The sequence below is a fragment of the Microchirus variegatus genome (genome assembly GCF_963457635.1).
Source record: "Microchirus variegatus genome assembly, chromosome: 16".
Classification (NCBI taxonomy): domain Eukaryota; kingdom Metazoa; phylum Chordata; class Actinopteri; order Pleuronectiformes; family Soleidae; genus Microchirus; species Microchirus variegatus.
The window spans coordinates 12,515,510-12,533,748 of NC_139817.1; the positions used below are offsets into that span (position 1 = coordinate 12,515,510).

An 18,239-nucleotide genomic window follows, 5' to 3' on the forward strand; every position below is an offset into this window, starting at 1 on the left:
GACCAACATCCTCAAAAAATACAGTATTGTGGCGCATTAAGTTATAATTAAATCCAATTTGCATTACGCAGCCAAGGTATTGCAAATTATAAACTGGTATATTGAGTCTTCTATGAATGAGAAGTTGCTATTTCAACAAAAGGAAATGTTAAGAAAGTGTGGAATAACTTTTGTAGAGGCTGGAAGAAAAACTGCTTTTATTTCACCAATTACAACAAGAGGATGTGAAGGGAAGAAAGTTCACATTACAACTCAAGACGCATTCAATTGCATGAGCCCCCCCACTGAGAGGAACCCATTTATTCACAATTCCCAACAAGGCTTCTTAACAGAAGAGGGGCCACGAGGGCTTAGAAAGGAAATTTAATGCGACTGAGCTACTGTACTTCAAACATTATGTCAATTAGAGGGGCAGGGAATTTCAGAGAAGTCTCAAAGATAAGAGGGGGAGGGGTGGGAAAAGCCTTTGACAAAACTTTCTGTCAAAGGCTGAGACTGAGGGTCTTCCACTCCCAATATCTCCTGCCTTTCACCTGCAGCTTGATCGCAACACATAAAAACATGCATTCACACACACATCCCTTCATCTTTTCTGGGAACTCTGAATAGATTTCATTCAGTCGGTTAAGTTTAAAACTTATGATGAAAAGGAAGGGGGAGATAAAGAAGCAATGCCACAGTTGAGATGCTTCTCAAAGATTTTCAGTGGATACCTAGTGACCCTGGTATGTTCTTATCTGCAAAAATAGGCAGGACATCTCTGTCTTTAAGTCTAGAAACAGATCACACTGATATTTAACCGTGTTATTATTGCAGCAGTGGCTACAATCAGTGTAAGAATGGATGTTCATCCCTAAACAGACCAGATCTAAAGAGTATTCAGAGTATTGGGTGCTTTTACACCTGTACTTATCACTTTCTACAACAGGATGCATGTTAAAACCAGATCTGAACAGAGTCATGTGTCCCAAATAAACTACAAATGAGGTTTCTGTGATCAGACCTGAGGAGGTAATCAGGCTTAAGGCCACATTATACTTCTCCGACTGCGTATGCGTTATCCGTCTGCGTCACCACGGAGACGCCTCGAGCATTTATACTTCTGCGTCGTGGTGACGGACACTCGCTGCAATTTCCCGCCCGATCAGTAGGGGTCGCTGCGCAAGGTTGTTGTGCTTCTGGCTACAGTGAGCAATGGCGTCCGAGAAAGAAAGAGAGAGAAAGACTGTTGTTGTTGAAACAGTGGCCGTTTCTCACTTTTCTGTGTGACGGAACGCAGTTTAAAGATAACTTGAGGCGAGAAATTGGCCATTTAGAGTCTAAACATGTGCTGTGTGTGTTAAGATATGACGTATTTATAGTTTGGCAGCGGCGTTATCGGCGGGGATCAGCTCCACCTCTGTCAGGACGCCCGGAGCGCACTGAGAGCCGGCACATAGCAGCTTAGCTCGGCCTGTCCTGAGGACCAATCGCAGCTCTTGCCGTCTCCGTAGTCCCTTGACGGAGTGACGGAAGCCCAATTTATACTCCTGCGTAAAGTGCTCTGCGTAGCTACGCAGAGTCCTCTGCGTCGACGCAGAACCTGTCGAAGAGCCTCTGCGTCGTCTCCGGGTGCACGGAATATTTTTTAAGTGTCCGTCACTCCGTCAAGGGACTACGGAGACGGCAAGAGCTGCGATTGGTCCTCAGGACAGGCCGAGCTAAGCTGCTCTGTGCCGGCTCTCAGTGCGCTCCGGGCGTCCTGACAGAGGCGGAGCAGATCCCCGCCGATAACGCCGCTGCCGAACTATAAATACGTCATATCTTAACACACACAGCACATGTTTAGACTCTAAATGGCCAATTTCTCGCCTCAAATTATCTTAAAACTGCGTTCCGTGACACAGAAAAGTGAGAAACGGCCACTTTTTCAACAACAACAGTCTTTCTCTCTCTTTCTTTCTCGGACGCCATTGCTCACTGTAGCCAGAAGCACAACAACCTTGCGCAGCGACCCCTACTGATCGGGCGGGAAATTGCAGCGAGTGTCCGTCACCACGACGCAGAAGTATAAATGCTCGAGGCGTCTCCGTGGTGACGCAGACGGATAACGCATACGCAGTCGGAGAAGTATAATGTGGCCTGGACACTTAAAAAATATTCCGTGCACCCGGAGACGACGCAGAGGCTCTTCGACAGGTTCTGCGTCGACGCAGAGGACTCTGCGTAGCTACGCAGAGCACTTTACGCAGAAGTATAAATTGGGCTTAAGACTGTGGTCCGACTCCAGTCAGACTAAGCGTATGCAGGAGTAATCAGACTATGAATCCCATTATCCAGATATGTTAGTCCGATTAAGGCTGGCTTGATTTACTCACACAAACTTACATATATGTCTCAGTCCGACAAAAAATCTGACTTTTAAAATGCATGTAAACGCACTTTGTACTTGGCACCTTAAACTATCACAGTGTAATGCAACATTTGACAAAGGGAACATCAAAGAACTGACTTAATGCTGTAAAAACCCAAACAAATAGAGATGAAGGGGAAAAGCTGACTGATAATGATTCTAGTTCAGGCTTGCAAGTACAATCACACATTAAAAGTCAGCAGAAAAATACACATAGTGTAACACTGCACTGAAGCATAACTTTTGCAACAATCTTCAGAGGTCTACACACACTACAAAAGCACTGATACAAACATGTGCCTACTCTATTCACAGACTTTAGTGGATGACAGTGACTGGACGGAAAGGGATGAAACATTCCTCACTGGCAACTGACATAAATCAAATGTTATGCCTTGGACAATAACTGCCAGCATGTAACAGCAGAGTGCAACGGCAGTGTGTGCAGCTTGATCTCACTGATGGGATCACACAGCTTTCAGGTAGTTCCACCTGCAGCTCAGAGCAACAACTCATTTCTCTTCTTTAGGATTAGGTAAGAAAAACACATCCTAGGTATATGCCATATACTTATCTCACCTACAAGGAAGGACATAATATGCATTGGGGCAGCCATTTTAATTCATCCCTGTAAGGTATACTTGCGCGTGTGTGTGTGTCACTGGGCGCCAAAAAGTGAAAGTGCAGAACCAAAGTAAACTCTTATGTTGAATTACACCACAGAAAAACTAAACAGAGGAGTAACGCATATGTTTGAATTGTCTCGCATATAAAAGACTAAAAGTCTCTGAAGGTCACTGAAATAATCTTTGGTGAAAACACACATGTCTAAAAACAGAGAGGGAACATTTTGGCCTCGGACAGATCCCAAAACACACACAAGAGCTGAATACCTACTCAAACTATTTCTCCTGTTTAAAGAACTTCATCCTGTCTTGACTTCTGCCACACCAAAAAAGTCCACCCCTCTTGGTCAATTGCTTTTACTCTCACATACAACCGTATTCACAGCTAAAGATAGTCCTAGGTTTAGGAGGGTGATTACGTTAGCCTCAAAGTCTGCAGGGTGTGCGAGCACGGCCAAACATCTGGGAAACAGCTGGTAAAGTCAACTGCCTGCCTGAGAAATGGTGTTCTTTATTGTTATATAGTCCTTGACTTCTTCATCTGCTCACCCCATCACTAATGACGCTGAGATAAATCACAATTTGTGTCAGTAAAAAAACAAAACAAATGCAGCTAGTTTGCTTATATCTAGTGGCAACATCTTAACTGAGGGTATTTTATTACACCGTTAAGTGAATCTCTTCTAATGGAATGTCTTTGACAATATGACTAATCTTGTGTTTAAGTGCATTTCATAGTAGGTAGTTCCCTTCTTGCAGCACCCAAGTCAATTAGGGCTGAAGTTAACATATGGCTATGGAAAAAAAATCTCTAAAATATTGATGATACAACTTTGAAAAGGGACAGTGGTGTCCATGGATCCATCACATTTAAGACCACACATTAACGGCACTGTGTGCAGTAATAAGTGTGATTAAGTGAATAAAGACATCTAAAAAACACTTCTTTCAAAAGGAGCAAGTGATGAAATGGCCTATTAACATGAATTCACTCCATAAAGCATGGACACACACTGGTATATGTTGTTAATTCAGTAACAGTAAATCCACATTTTTTGGTTATCCACTGACCCTCATAACAGGTGCAAGAGATTAACCTTGTGGTAAAGGTCATTTAAGTTTTAGGTAAATGGAAAAGCATATTGACGCAGGGCTCCTCAAGTTCCTCTTGCCCTAAGCATGTCCTCTTTGAGAGAAAGTGCAAGTAGTAGAAAGAAGGTCAGAATGAATAAGAAAACATAAATAAACCCAACGTTTACCCCATTGATATTTTCATCTCCAATACATTGAAAATCAATTAAAAATGTATTTGTTGCCGTGAACAGACAGCTAAAGCAATTATATTGCACTATTATGCATTATACTGTCCAATGAGTATTTTATTTTTTATTATTATTATTGTATTAACAGCTTTATTTTAAGGTCTTATGAAAGCAATTCTGACATAACCACAACTATATTCTGTATAGTGAGTCTGTATGTGTTGTAACACCCGACACAGTATCTTCAACAAAATGGCTCCAAGGACAAGTGGTGGTGTGTTTTAGGACAAACATGCAGTGTTGTCTGCTACACTGACTTAAAAAACATGTTGTCTTTGACAGCGTTTACAAAATAACTATCAGAGCTCAACTAAATAAGTGAAAAAACTGCTCACCCATAGGTCATACATATGATACATACTCTACAGCTCAGATTACTGACACTTGATGTTTAAGATTTGATGGAAAGCCTTGTTTTTGAAGGTGCCTGCATCTGTCCTTCATTGTCTTTCACAGAGCTGACTCAGTTATCTGCTGACTCGGGCAAATGTCTTGTGTGAAATCACTCAAAGAGACACTTCCTTCACACAGTTCCCTCTCAGCTGCTGCAGGGTGCTCAGCTAACAATCACGATTAATGGCAACATGAATAAAGAAAATGCCAAGGGGTTCTGTATATTGAAGTCCAGCTGGTGCTTTTCAGTGTATTACATCACTGCACCTCTGGCTTATATCATCAGTGCCGGTGTCAAAGTGCCTTTTCTGAGGCATTCTTTATCAGTGCTGTAATACTGGGAAGTCAACTCGACTCGACTTATATGCTAATCAAAATGGATTGTACCAAAGGCAACACTAGATAAACTGAATTAGTGCTTCCAGGACACTTCTCCTCAAGAGAGGTCTGTTTATTTACACGGAGATCATTGGATAAGCAGCCTGATTATTACTCCTACTGCTCAGATTCCTTTGTCTGCTTCATCGTGTTCAACACAGCAGATGCAGCATTCATCTGCTCCTTCTCTGAACTCGCACTCTGCGTCAAGACATTAGCTCAGCATGGACAGGGCTCATTTCCCAGGGATTACACAACATGAGAGTGATTTACATTTTATTACTTCCATAATTAAAAAAACACCACCCTGAAACAAATGAGACAACAGTGGATGCTCCAATATTAAGAATGGACATGGCACGTTCAGTTAACACCACCACCTGCTTTAAAATAAATGATAGAAATGAACTTGCACATTAAAACCACTGCTATCTTCAGTTAATGTTATACATGAACTGTTACAGACCAGATGACAGAAGCTAAACTCACATCAATAAGCTTGTGTGTGTGGGCTTACATTCTGAAACATGTTGGCTCGAGATCCGAGAACATTTCATCTCCATGGAAATGAGCATGAATATTAAAACAACATTTTTTAACCTTTGTTAGCTCATAATTTGCATATTCATTTCGTTGTGGGTTCATCACCAGAGTTTATCCAGAGGCAAGGATTAAAAAAGCGTGGCAAGGAACATTTTCATGATTATGTTAACAGAAAGAAAGCCTCTGTACTGTCAACATGCAGGGATGTGAGAACATATTGTGTTATTTCATGGTGTGATACTGTATTAATTATTTTAAGTGCTGTATATTACAGCATATACGTACATTGCAATATTTCAGATAATCAAGGTTTCTATAGATCCTTCTGAAGGCTGTAAAAGCCTGACATGCAAAGAATGCAGTCCCAGTTCAAGGGGCAAAGGTTGACTGATTGATGATGTAATTGTCAACAATTTGTACACAAAACACATCACCTGGCTACTCTAAAGGGAGATACACTTTCACTTTGAGTTGATTAACTCAACGCTGTCAGAGAGAACTGGAATCAGCAGAGAACAAAGTATGAAAAGACTGTAGATAAGAGACAAAGTGCCACGGAAGCATTTTACTACTATCATGTCAAAATGTGACAAGCCAGTCTGTTCAGTAACTACTATCAATTGCAAATTGGGGAGGTTGGAATGTTATTTCTCAATGACAGTGTTCGTTATCGCTCAGAGCAAACACATACTTTTTAGACACTGCAGTATATTCTTAATAGAACAAATATACTATATTCCAATTATTTTTAAATTGTTGTATCATGCCTAGTTTTTTGTGTATTTGTAAAACTCCATCCCATGCTATTGAATTTGTTTCTTTCAATTGGCTAAGATTTCAACCAAAACAGTTTTATCATAACTACCTTATATTAATTTACTGTCAGTCACCAGCATTTTTAATGTTCACTAAGGGTTGAAGGGTAGGCAGCAGACTACAGCGTCCTGTTCACTGCCATCTCAACAACAACATTAGCCGCACATAAAGTAGCGCTAATGTTGTGGGGATGAAGTCACCTTCGACAGGTGGAAATCCTTCACTGCTCTGCTCTTTCCCTCAGGTCTCAGCCCACTTCTCGTGCATTTTTCAAAATCAGCCATTGGGCAGAGTTAGCTGCAGAAGAGGGGGTGTGGTTACACTTTAAGCAAGTGGCCACTCTGGCAGCACTCTGGCCTTTTGTGAGTTGCACATACTAAGTGATGCTGATTCAAGTCAAAGCATGTTCAGCTTGAGGTATCACATTCCTTTTCTTACACACGTGAAACCAAACAGGATGTCAAGAGTTATTAACAGTTCCCAGTGAATTAATTGAGTCTATACTGTAGTAATCAGATATGGACATTAAATGAGTTGTTTGTGTGAAAATGAGAAAGGAATTAATGATATGATCCAGTTACAGTTCCCTAGCATCTTTATTTATTATTCATCATCTATGCTTTCCGTTATTATCACAGTCCTTTAAGCCATTTTAAAACTACAATGTGATTGTCCCAGCACTGCATTCAGTGTGATCTATGTCTGAGTGAAAATTAAGTCCCTCGCTCATTGCTATGGAACTATCGTCCCCATATCTGGAGCTCAGCAAAATAGCAAAAATAGGTCAAATGCTGCAGTATAAAGAATTGCAGCTACACTTTCTTTTTTTCTCTGTCTTGCATTTGTCCTACCCATGTTTATGAGCATCAAGGAAGCTGCCTGTGTATTGTAAAAGAAAATGATCCGGATGCCGTCAGTATCTAAAGTATCTTTGAAACTATACATGTAAAGGTAAAGGAAAATGAGAAATGAAGTGAATACAAGGTCTGATGCATAATAGTTATCTTGGTATGTCAAAGCTCTTAGATAAGTTCAACACCTGCCCAAGGCACCAGGCTATGCAGGTGCTTTTATTTCAGTGTGCCAAATCAAATGTGCATTTTGAGACCTGTATGTCTCTGTGGACCATATAATCAACACCCATGTCGTTATGTTGCGGCTTATATGTACATTACTCAAAACACAATTTGTGCAGATTTTAAAGACTTTCAATGGATGACTGAGATGTACTCCAGCAATCAACCCCACCTTGACAAATATAGCGCTCTTACACCTGCAGGCAGTTTTTAAGTTCCCACTTAGGCTCTAGCTCCATTCAAAAACCATTGGTGCTCTCAAAATAACAGAATGAATTCACTTATAACCAATTAATTGGAACAAAATTCCCCAACTCCTTGTCATCAACTGAGGGCTGTGGCTAATGCACGGTGAGAGCTTTTGTAAACAACATTGGCAACATGTTTTCCTTCTGTTAATTCATAAAACGTTCATCCACTATATTCACCAGTATGTTGTCCATCACAGGAAAAACCTTGCGAACCAACTTTTCTGGTTTAGTACCAATTTATTTTTGCTGTTAATGCTCACGTGATGCAGATCCACGCCCTTAGTAAATTACCATGGGAATAATAAACCACTCCTTATATGGACATCCTAGGGGTGTGTGTTTATAGGTCACATCTTTGGGCTTTACAAAACAGGGTTGTTTTTTTTTCATTTTCTTAAGTGTTGTTGAGTCAAAGTTATGATATATATAAAAAAAACAGCTGTAGCTGTACTTGTGTAGAAGTCACAATTTTTATTTAATCTTTCATTCTTTTCAAGCCAAGTTATGTATGTTATGTAATAGATAATTATAATTTCATCAGATTACCTGTAGGTTGTGCTGAAAAAAAAAGGATAAGACACTCTATATTGCATATATTCTTATAGCCTCAGTTAACGGTTGATGACTTCTCGTGGCTTTATAATGTTGAATGAGCACAGACGCTGGCATGACGACATCAATCGAACCACAAATATAAGATGAAATGGTGGCATACTTACCACCACAGCTATCATGGAGTCGTCTGGTTTCCATTCGGCCTTCTGGTAGAATCCAAACTGGGTTGCCGCCTTTGCAGACTCAATATAGCTGACTATCAAAACACTGGGCTGTGGGAGGGAAAACAGGGACACGGGAAAAGAGAAAGTGAATATTTGAAAACTCCTGCAGGTGATATAGACATCTAGCTGTCATATATGACAACACCAGCACGCTAATGTATAGGACCACAAAATGCTTTAATATAAACATTTCATTATTGCTTACATTAGAACAAAAAGCCACAGCAATGTCATCCTGATTTAATTTAACCTCTTAAACACTGTGGCAGGTGGCAGATCACAGAACAATTACCCTACAACAAAGCTGTATTGTTACTATTTTAAGCATCCAACTCAAACAGGTCCGTCTCCTTCAAAACAAACGTCAGTAAAACTGGGAGTATAGAGTAACGTCTTTTTATACCAAGTCACTGTAATTAGAGAGCATGTTTAATGCTCTCCTACACAGTGGTTTGCATTTCCTATAATTAAAACTTAATAAAGCTATTATTATTATGCCTTTCTCCTTTACAATGATGCCAAAGTTCTCATTCAAGTCAAGTCAACTGCCAATACCACTATACACAAGACAATTGTCTTTGAAAAAAAAAAAAAACTTTTATTAAACCTAGTGAAACCTTGACACATTGTGCAACACTATACTGATGTGGGCTCTGCTATTGTAGTAAGACTACTGCATGATGAACTTCACTTTAGCATTCCTTCATTTTCCATTCCTTCTAGACATCCTGAACAATACGCCCTTTTCCATGATACGGCTTTGACGGAGTGTCAGACCAGCTACGGTTTCACATAGATTAGTAGTAATGTCTTCACTGAACCAGCCCGAATCAGGCCAAGGTCGAGAAAGGATAGGAATTTCAGCGAACGGACGGACGTGGTGGCAAAATTTTGGCTGAGAGCAACATGTCCATAAAAGCTGAGAGGAAACATTGTGGGCTTACAATCCCCAACATTCCACACCGGTGTAAACAAGCAGAAACGTATGTGTAACTGTTATTTTTAAGCTGAATAAATACACAATATATTGGACTCTTTGCCTGTATTGTGTATGGATGTGCTTTGATGGCCCTCCTGATCAGAGCTGAAATGATGACACTGTCCCAAGAGATTGGCCCTATTGTTATTTGAGCCAGTCCACATGTAAAATGAGCTGTAGACAATACAGAACTTGAGAAAACCGAGTAAACAAAAACCTCTACTACATCTGTGTATATATGTAGTGGGGTCAAAGGTATAGTGAACTGAAATAACAAAACGGATGCAGCAGATGTGAAAGGTGCATGTCAAGAGGAAGACGCTGGCCCAATTGACATTCCTCACATGACCCCTTTCCTGGACGCCTTTATTGATACTCGCCGACGGGTGAAGCTCTTAAGAAAGACGGGAAGCAAAACATGCTCACTTCCTGCATGGGCCTCAGGAAACGAACGACCCTGATCTATTGTTTTTTTCAACTCCACAACATACAAATAGTGTGTGGGACCCAGACTGCATTCAACAATGTGCTCAAATGCATGTTATTATGATAAAACACAGCTCTGAATATGAGCATGGGGAAATCTGAGGACATAAATGCAGATTTTTGATGTCACCTTAAAATACTTTGTGGTGTGTTTATGTCAATTAGTCAATTACAGGCACTGTTGATCTCCTCACACGAGACACATGAGGTTTTCCAGTGAGATATTTGCATCTCACAATGATGCCATTACAGCATCAATCTCTGACACAGTATTGTCATTACCGCTGGTAGTTTCCCTTCCATTTCACACCTGGCCAGCTGTTGTGAATTACAGTTTTATATGGCATAATTGCCCAAACTCCACTTGGCGAAAGATCAAAAAGTAACTAAATCACTTTAGCCAGCCATTGGTAGGTAACAACTGCTTTAAAGACCGAGAGCATTCAAAATTTAATTCAGGAATTGATTCCAATAGTTAAAATCATGATTTTCATGCCAGTGATAAATGTAATGCTTGGCTCAAGAACTCATGGAGGCAGCCAGGTTTAGTGAATCATTGCTTTGTTGAAAAGACTGCAAAACTAGTGACGACTGTATATGGAATTTCAAAGAACAAAAAAACTTTGACACAATTACATGTCCAATCTTTGTATTGCTGATGTGGATAAACTAATGAAGATAAAGGGGAGCACCGTTGTGTGCTGCATTCACTGTTTTTACATTAATCATTTCACTATGACACACTAAACGATCCTGGATTAATGCTGACAGAACAAACCACAACATGCAGTCAGTAAGCAGCATGGGGTTTAAATGGGCATTGGAAAATGCTCAGTTTACATTTCCTCCTAATGAAGAAACTGCCTTCTGCCAGACAGAAAGCAGTCATAAGGTGAAATTCAGTGACCACATCCATGAGGAAGCCACCTAAATGTGTATGATTGTTATGGTGACACATCAAGATAAATATTCATGGACTGCCAATACAAACGCAATAGACTTGTGTACTCTGTTTGTCATATCGCCTTACAATAATCAAGAGAAACACATTTAAGCTTAAATAAATAAATACATTTAGCCTGAAGCAGATGTAAATACCCATATATCACATCTTTATTTGGCTATATCAGTCATTAGCATTGCTATTACATTGTCTGCATGTAATAATGCATGTAATTGTTGTTTATACCCAGGTACATATGTTGATGAAGACAGAGATGCAGACAGTACACAAACTAATATGTGTCAGACCACTTAGGTAGGTGATTAAGATCCCATTCAGACCTGGTATTAACATACATTTTGTGATCCAATCATTGCCAAATCTGGCAGAAGTGTACTGAAAGACTATTATTACAATACACTGACACTATGGACTAAATAAGCGTCTTGCAAGTCAATCGTTTATTCCACCTGTGGCAGCCTACTTCAATGACTGATCACTGATTTCAAGATTTGGCAATGTGCAGAAAGGCAGCTGAAACTCACAGTAAAACGCAGATTAATCACGCGTACACGGATACACTCAACCTGTTGTGATGCTTAACAGTGTCATCTGTGAACAAGGTGTGTGTGAGTGTGTGCGTGGCAGCGTTCGCCAAGACACTATTGGTGTGTGAGTGTCTGTCACGAGTGGCAGTCAGTCAGATTGCCAACAGTGATTAAAATAAACAAATTGGCAGTATGTAATTGTGTGTGATGAGCAGATTTAAAACGCCGTGTTCGTCTGTGTTGTGTTGTTTTTGTCAGGACAGCCGAGCCGGGTTTCACTTTACTTACCCGGCTGAACCAGACGCTGAGCTGCGTCTCTGACAACACGGCGAAGTAAAACTTCTGGGAGCTGGGCTGGATGTAGAAGGGCTCCTCTTCGCTCCTGAGGGGACAAAGCAGCCTCCGGGGCCACCCGGTGAGAAAATACATGACGGCAAACTCTGCGCCTCGACACTGCCACAACAGTGTCGCAATGCCAGACCGTCGGTGCCCCTTAATCCTCCTGGACTATTTTTAATCCAAGCGACTCATTTGTGGCTCTTTCAGTGTAAATTAAAACTCTGAATAGATGCGGGCGGTCCAGCGATGACCCCGGCCAGGCTATCAATCCATGGATGCCTCAGAGAAAGATCCAAGCAGCCGACGGAGGTACACAGCTAGCCCCGAGCTAGCGCTGCTGGCTTGCCAACTTGAAGCTAATGATCTGAGCGAGGCGAGTGCAGTGGCGATAACGCACACAAAGGCGAGCAGCCTCCGCGGTGACACCACACAGCAACGAACGAGTCGATTAACGTCCGCTCCCGCTGCCGATTCAGTCCCGATGGTGCCCGAACCAGCGGTGTAGGGTGAGAGCAGTCAAGTTAAAACTCCACTGAGCCCCGTCGTCGCCATCTTTACAAGAGTCTGTGAAACTCAAAGCTGATTGGCTACAGCGGGGAAGTTTGCGTGGTGTTGACATCCGACGTCATCTCTCCGTTATGTGAAACCTTAGTTGCACTGAATGCAGCGTGGCTCGACGCTGACACCTGGTGGTGTAAAAGTAAAACGTATTTAAACTTTTGTTTGATTTTTACCATTTTACTGTGAACTTCACTCTGCTTCCCATAATAAATAATAAAACATCTGTATTTAAAGTGGAACTATCACTATTTAGAGCCAAAGCACCACTTTTATATGTCTTCCTCTCCCGTGATTTACATTCGAGATCCCCTGAAAGGGTCTAACCATGTTACAGTGTAATTAGAAAAAAATGTTTTTTTTCCTAAATATTTTTGTAATTCCGGTTTTACATGTATGATCTACATACATAATACACTTTGTATGCTGTCATATCCTTAATAACCAGACAAAATGTAAATTATTTTATTTGTAATTTTGTATTTTAATGTTTTAATTAATTGCTTTCCAAATGGCAATGTGGAAAAGACCTGCACAAGCCCACACCTGACAGGGAAGATAGCCAATAGTGCAGGGTGGCACCTGGGATGGTATTGCGCAACAATTGGGAGTTGGGACCCCCACGATTATTAATGGGTATTCTGCACACTTGCACTGAAATTTATGACACGTTTCCCTAAATTCAACAATTCTCCAAAGATACTAATTGTTTCTGCTTTTTGCAACCTCTGAAGAATATCCCTTTTGAAAATGAATGGCAATGTTAATCTGCCTTAATCAAGGTGTCAAATCTGATACAACTTGTTAACAGCGTCACAGTTCATAAATGGTCTAAAATGATTGTATCTGACTAATATCAGTACCATCCTGACAAAACATTATATAAAGAGATATCCACAATTAACTTTGTGATTTAATCATAAAGCACAATTTCCCAGCATATTTAATTTCATTAGCACTTTATAAATCAGAATGCCTAATACCTATAATAATATTTTAAAAAAGCAAAAAAGGATCAGAGTTGGTATATATAATGCTCAGTGCATTGGCATTTTTATTTATTTATTTATTTATTTATTCATAACACTAGGGTGAAAACCCACAACATTCAAACTGCTATTTCAGATGAGTTCAGTAGGTGGCAGTAAAGTACTTATACTTGTTGGGTAAACTACCAGAAAGGGTCGACGAAGAAGAAGACGAGCCAGAGTACGAAGCATGGCGGCTGACATGAGACTACCAACTATCCGTAAACCAGTGTCACTTTGTGCTGGTGAACGAAAAGACCTGGTCGTCCCCGGCGATGTTATTACTTCAGACACTGGTTTCATGAGGTACGTACTTTATGTTTCGCCGGTGATGGTGAGCTCGGTTGTTTGCTCTGTCTGTGGTTACTACACGATGTTGTTGTCAATGGATAGCTTGCTGATAGTATTTAGTGCTAGTTTCTTTCTCTCAATAAAAATACTCCTGCTTTTATATTAATGATGTATTGGGGGAAAACAATGATACGGTAACACGGACTCAAGTGTGAATCCTCCACTTACAGGCTGATATTCAATGTTTTGTCTAGTTAAAGTGTAACACAGGAAAAACAGTCTTTCACTCATTAAATAAAAATAGACGCATGTTGTCTCTGAGCACAATATGGAGGTCATTCTTAATCCAGCATATCCATATTACATATTTGTTTATCGTCAATAACATTGCTATTACATTGTCTAATAACATTGTTGTTTATACCCAGGGGTCATGGTACCTATGTTGATGAAGACAAGCTGACGGCTTCAGTTGCTGGAGAGGTGCAGAGAGTCGACAAACTAATCTGTGTCAGACCACTTAAGACCAGGTAAGTGATTAAGATCACGTTCAGACCTGGTAATAACATACATACACGTGTGATCCAATCATGGGCAGATCTCTTTTAGTAGAGGGATGAACAGTTCCCCACATTCGGAGGAGGTTTGAGGATGCATAATGCCAAAATACTGAGAATGCATTAACACAATCTGTCCTCGGGTCAGATATTGTCCAATCATCTGAAGGTTCACAGTATTTATTACTCAAATCCACACTTGAATAATCATTCATGTGCCACCACCACAATATCCACATGAACAAAATCTAAGTTTGTGACAGCAGTTTAAGAAGAGCTTTGATTCCCTTAGGCTTCTCCTGTGTCTTCTCTCTCTGTCACTTGTTTAGAAATACAGGCACACTAACAGCAGACACATCTGTAAGTCTGGCTTGTTAAAAACATCATTTTGCTCATCTGATCATAACATGACGTCAGCATGTATTTAAACACAGGCCAGGGAAGCCAGATTCAATTTCACATTGTCTTAGGAGACAAATGCAGAATGCACTTTAATGCCAGTTGTAAACAGTTGTACATCAGAACACTGGAGACACTTGTTAATAGCTGGTTTGAATGGGGAAGTGGACTTGGAGGAAGTGAACTCAATACACCAGAACATCACTATTGCAGAATTAAAGTTATTGTTTTCTGTTGAATTGTATTGCATTCAGGTTCAACGGTGAGGTTGGAGATGTGGTGGTTGGGAGGATTACAGAGGTAAGGCACTCTCTCTGTGACTTCCCCTACATAATGTCGCACATTCCCCGTGTCAGTTTGATCAGTAAGACTTTGCTTTTTTATGTTGATGTGTGCAGGTGCAACAGAAACGCTGGAAGGTGGAGACCAACTCCAGACTGGACTCTGTGCTCTTGTTGTCCTCTGTTAATTTACCTGGAGGAGAGTTGGTGAGTTTGCTCAAAAGTGTTCTTCAATAGGCGAAATGGTAGTTTATTTATTGATCAAATGTTTCCATCTGATTTTCTCCTTCAGAGGAGAAGATCGGCAGAAGATGAGCTCACCATGAGACAATACCTTCTGGAGGGTGACCTCATCAGCGTAAGTCATGTTTTTCTGATATTTAAATAGCTGATCCATCTTCTTTATTGGTATTCATAATGTTTTTGTTGTTTTTTGTCTGGTGCTTTTAGGCAGAGGTGCAGTCTGTCTTCTCAGACGGAGCCCTTTCTCTTCACACCCGTAGTTTAAAGTACGGAAAAGTAAGCTAATGAAATTGACACGGACATCCAAATATAATTTTTTTTATTATTATTATTGTTTTGGTGACAGTTTGTCTCAACATGTTGCTTCTGGTTTTCTCGCTACCTCAGTTGGGGCAAGGAGTGTTAGTGCAACTTTCTCCGTCTCTAATCAAGAGACAAAAAACACATTTCCACAACCTGCCGTGTGGGGCGTCCATCATCCTCGGGAATAATGGTTTTGTGTGGTTGTATGCCACACCAAGTCATGAGGAGGAGGAGGCAGGGGGCTTCTACACGAGTTTGGAGGCAAGTATATGCTCAAAACGGCAATATGTTATAGTTACACTAGTTATTGTATCTGTTAACTATGTAGTGATGCACCAATTTCATGGTGGGAATAACTCTCAATCATTAACTGTATTGATATCCACAGTTTATTTGCAAAATATGTGGTACTTTGTAATTAAACTATGATGTGTATCAATTTGAATGTACTGCATCTATGTGTGTACTATTGTCACATTTGTTCTGCCCCTTTCCTCTCTCTTTGCAGCCTGTTAGCCTGTCAGATCGAGAGGTGATTTCACGCTTGAGAAACTGTCTACTAGCGTTGGCTGCACACAAGGTCCTTTTGTATGACACCAGTGTTCTCTATTGCTATGAATCTTCACTTCAGCACCAGGTAGGATGCCATGCAATTAGAGCCAGTTATTTTAGCTTGCAGTGGTTCTATTATTACACCATCTACCGCTCAAATGTAAATAAAGTAATGACAATGGAAAGATATTGCAAAAACTATCAATTAACATTCTTACGATGTATTGTCTGGAGGCTGTATCGGAAATCCACAGCTCCTGCTCAGTAGTGGAAAGAAAACAATTGATCTTGTCTGAGACTGATGTTCTAACACTGTACAGAAATGGTTGATTTAGCACTTCATTTTCTAATGAGGCTCATAAATGTTGCCATCCCATCTACTATTACCATTGTGCACAATAGATATGAATGTTTTTATTGATTTAGAAAAGTGTGAAGGGAAATAACGCATTCAAGTTTGTGGGGAAAAAGGCCCTTCAAAGTGGCTCTTTCAAGTCACCCTCCCATCTTGAGCTGTGTCTGCACATTCCATCCTTAATTTTTAGGGAATTGGACCTAAAAAGTAATTGAAAGTCCTTGAATTTGATGTCAGCCAAGGTTTTGGAACCCTGTACAATATTTTATGGTGATTAAACAAGTGATTTCTCTTGGTGCACCCCGATCCACAGTTCTCCACTTTGTGCTCTCTGCAGGTGAAAGACATCTTAAAACCAGAAGTGATGGAGGAGATTGTAATGTTGACACAACAGAAGCTGTTGGAACAGGAAGGTTAGAGAGCAGGAGGCCAAACGTTCACCACAGGAGCGAGACCAAATCAGGCATAGATTTTAAGGACTGACCATCTTTCTTGTGAACACTGCAATACTGCAGCATTTAAATTTTACTTGAGCAGCTTTCTTAAGTTTTTGAATGTGTAGTAAAAAACAACAACTGTTGTAGCCAATAAATTTTCTACAGTTTTCAGTAATTCTCTGCTGGTCTGTCTTGTTGTATGATTGTCACATAATTCATGTTTTTGTTGTTAAGGTTAGCAATAATTGTTAATATAATAATTGTTTGAATCTCAACAAATGGTATGTTCCTTGGGCCATAACCCACTGTACATCCCCAGAAATATTTATCATAATCTGTACTTTTTCTTGTTTCTTTTTTCTCTTTAATGTCTACATAATGTGGGGAGGAAAACATGCTTGGACACAACTAATATGATTAAAATTTGGTGGCAATAACATTTTATGAAGTGCATATGGGGTAGTTTGGTGACTGGACCAGGCCTTACCTATGGCCTTTGTCTCAGTGGAGTTCACATAATAAATCCTTTCCACGACAGACGGGTCCGGTGTACTAGCCCACGCACGCAGGTGACGTCACACGTCGCCCCACCCACATATTTCAGTAAACCACCTTGCGCATGAAGTATGGCGGCCCCAGCCACACAACTAGTACTCGGCCAAAGTTTATTACTCAGAATTTCACGTGAGAGCAATGAATAAGTCCGCGGACCGACGGGTCGATAACGAAGAGCTCGGCGGGTGTAAACAGAGGAGAGGACTTGCAGAAAGGGAAGTCGGTCCGTCGCCAGCGGAGTTTCCTCGGTTTCTCTTCGCCTCCTTGATTGAAGTGCCTTCAGTCCGGGTACCACAGGGGAAGAAGCTCCGAAAGACGAGGAGAGTGGACACGGAAGTTTGAAACAAACTCATTTGTGTGGCTCTGGATAGCCTACCTGCAAAAGTATCCAAAAGCTTTGACTGGAAATGTTGCTGTGAGGCATTAAAGTGCACTTGTTGTCCGACTTTTATGACCAGCGTGTTCCCAGCAAGAGCCAACTGTTGACTGCTCGATGTGCATTTAAGGTTCTGGCTCTGCTGCTTAGCACCAGCTAACGTTAGTTAGCCTCCATGGCTAACTTCAACACTAGCTTGAGTTCGCCAGCTAGCCAACAATATAAACGTTTCCTTGGACATGTAAGTTTGTGCTCACACTAACTATTACTTCTCTTGTTTGTGACGAAAGTACACGTTGTAAATGTGGCGAACACGCGTGTTTTTTATTTGATGACTGCACATCACTTGTGACTTAATGTGATTTGACATTGCTTTTGTAATAAAGCAAGTTGCCCAGGGACAATAGGGTTAAGAACAACAATAGTTAAGAAC

General features: G+C 40.7%; 2 protein-coding genes across 4 annotated transcripts in view; one reads left to right on the forward strand and one right to left on the reverse strand.

The window, feature by feature from the left end:
- Positions 1-11,961, reverse strand: part of ric1 (RIC1 homolog, RAB6A GEF complex partner 1) — a gene marked incomplete at its 5' end in the record, with an annotated part of 30,884 nt that extends 18,923 nt beyond the window's left edge. The window contains 2 exons of the mRNA XM_083902230.1: positions 8,517-8,624; positions 11,821-11,961. Of these exons, the coding sequence (XP_083758356.1) occupies positions 8,517-8,624; positions 11,821-11,961 (249 nt within the window). The remainder of the gene's footprint in view (positions 1-8,516; positions 8,625-11,820) is intronic.
- Positions 11,962-13,642: 1,681 nt separating this feature from the next.
- On the forward strand, positions 13,643-16,856 carry exosc2 (exosome component 2; the record flags this gene model as incomplete). 3 transcript variants are annotated; one of them, XM_083902456.1, is made up of 9 exons in its annotated part: positions 13,643-13,763; positions 14,177-14,278; positions 14,959-15,004; positions 15,103-15,192; positions 15,278-15,343; positions 15,436-15,504; positions 15,616-15,792; positions 16,040-16,168; positions 16,776-16,856. In XM_083902456.1, exons 1-9 carry the CDS (start codon positions 13,648-13,650, stop codon positions 16,854-16,856), a joined length of 876 nt encoding a protein of 291 aa, XP_083758582.1. In that variant the 5' UTR covers positions 13,643-13,647. The 3 variants fall into 3 exon arrangements, with proteins under 3 accessions (XP_083758582.1, XP_083758583.1, XP_083758584.1); XM_083902457.1 differs by lacking the exon at positions 15,436-15,504 and having other exon boundaries at positions 15,625-15,792; XM_083902458.1 differs by lacking the exon at positions 15,103-15,192.
- Positions 16,857-18,239: the final 1,383 nt, after the last annotated feature.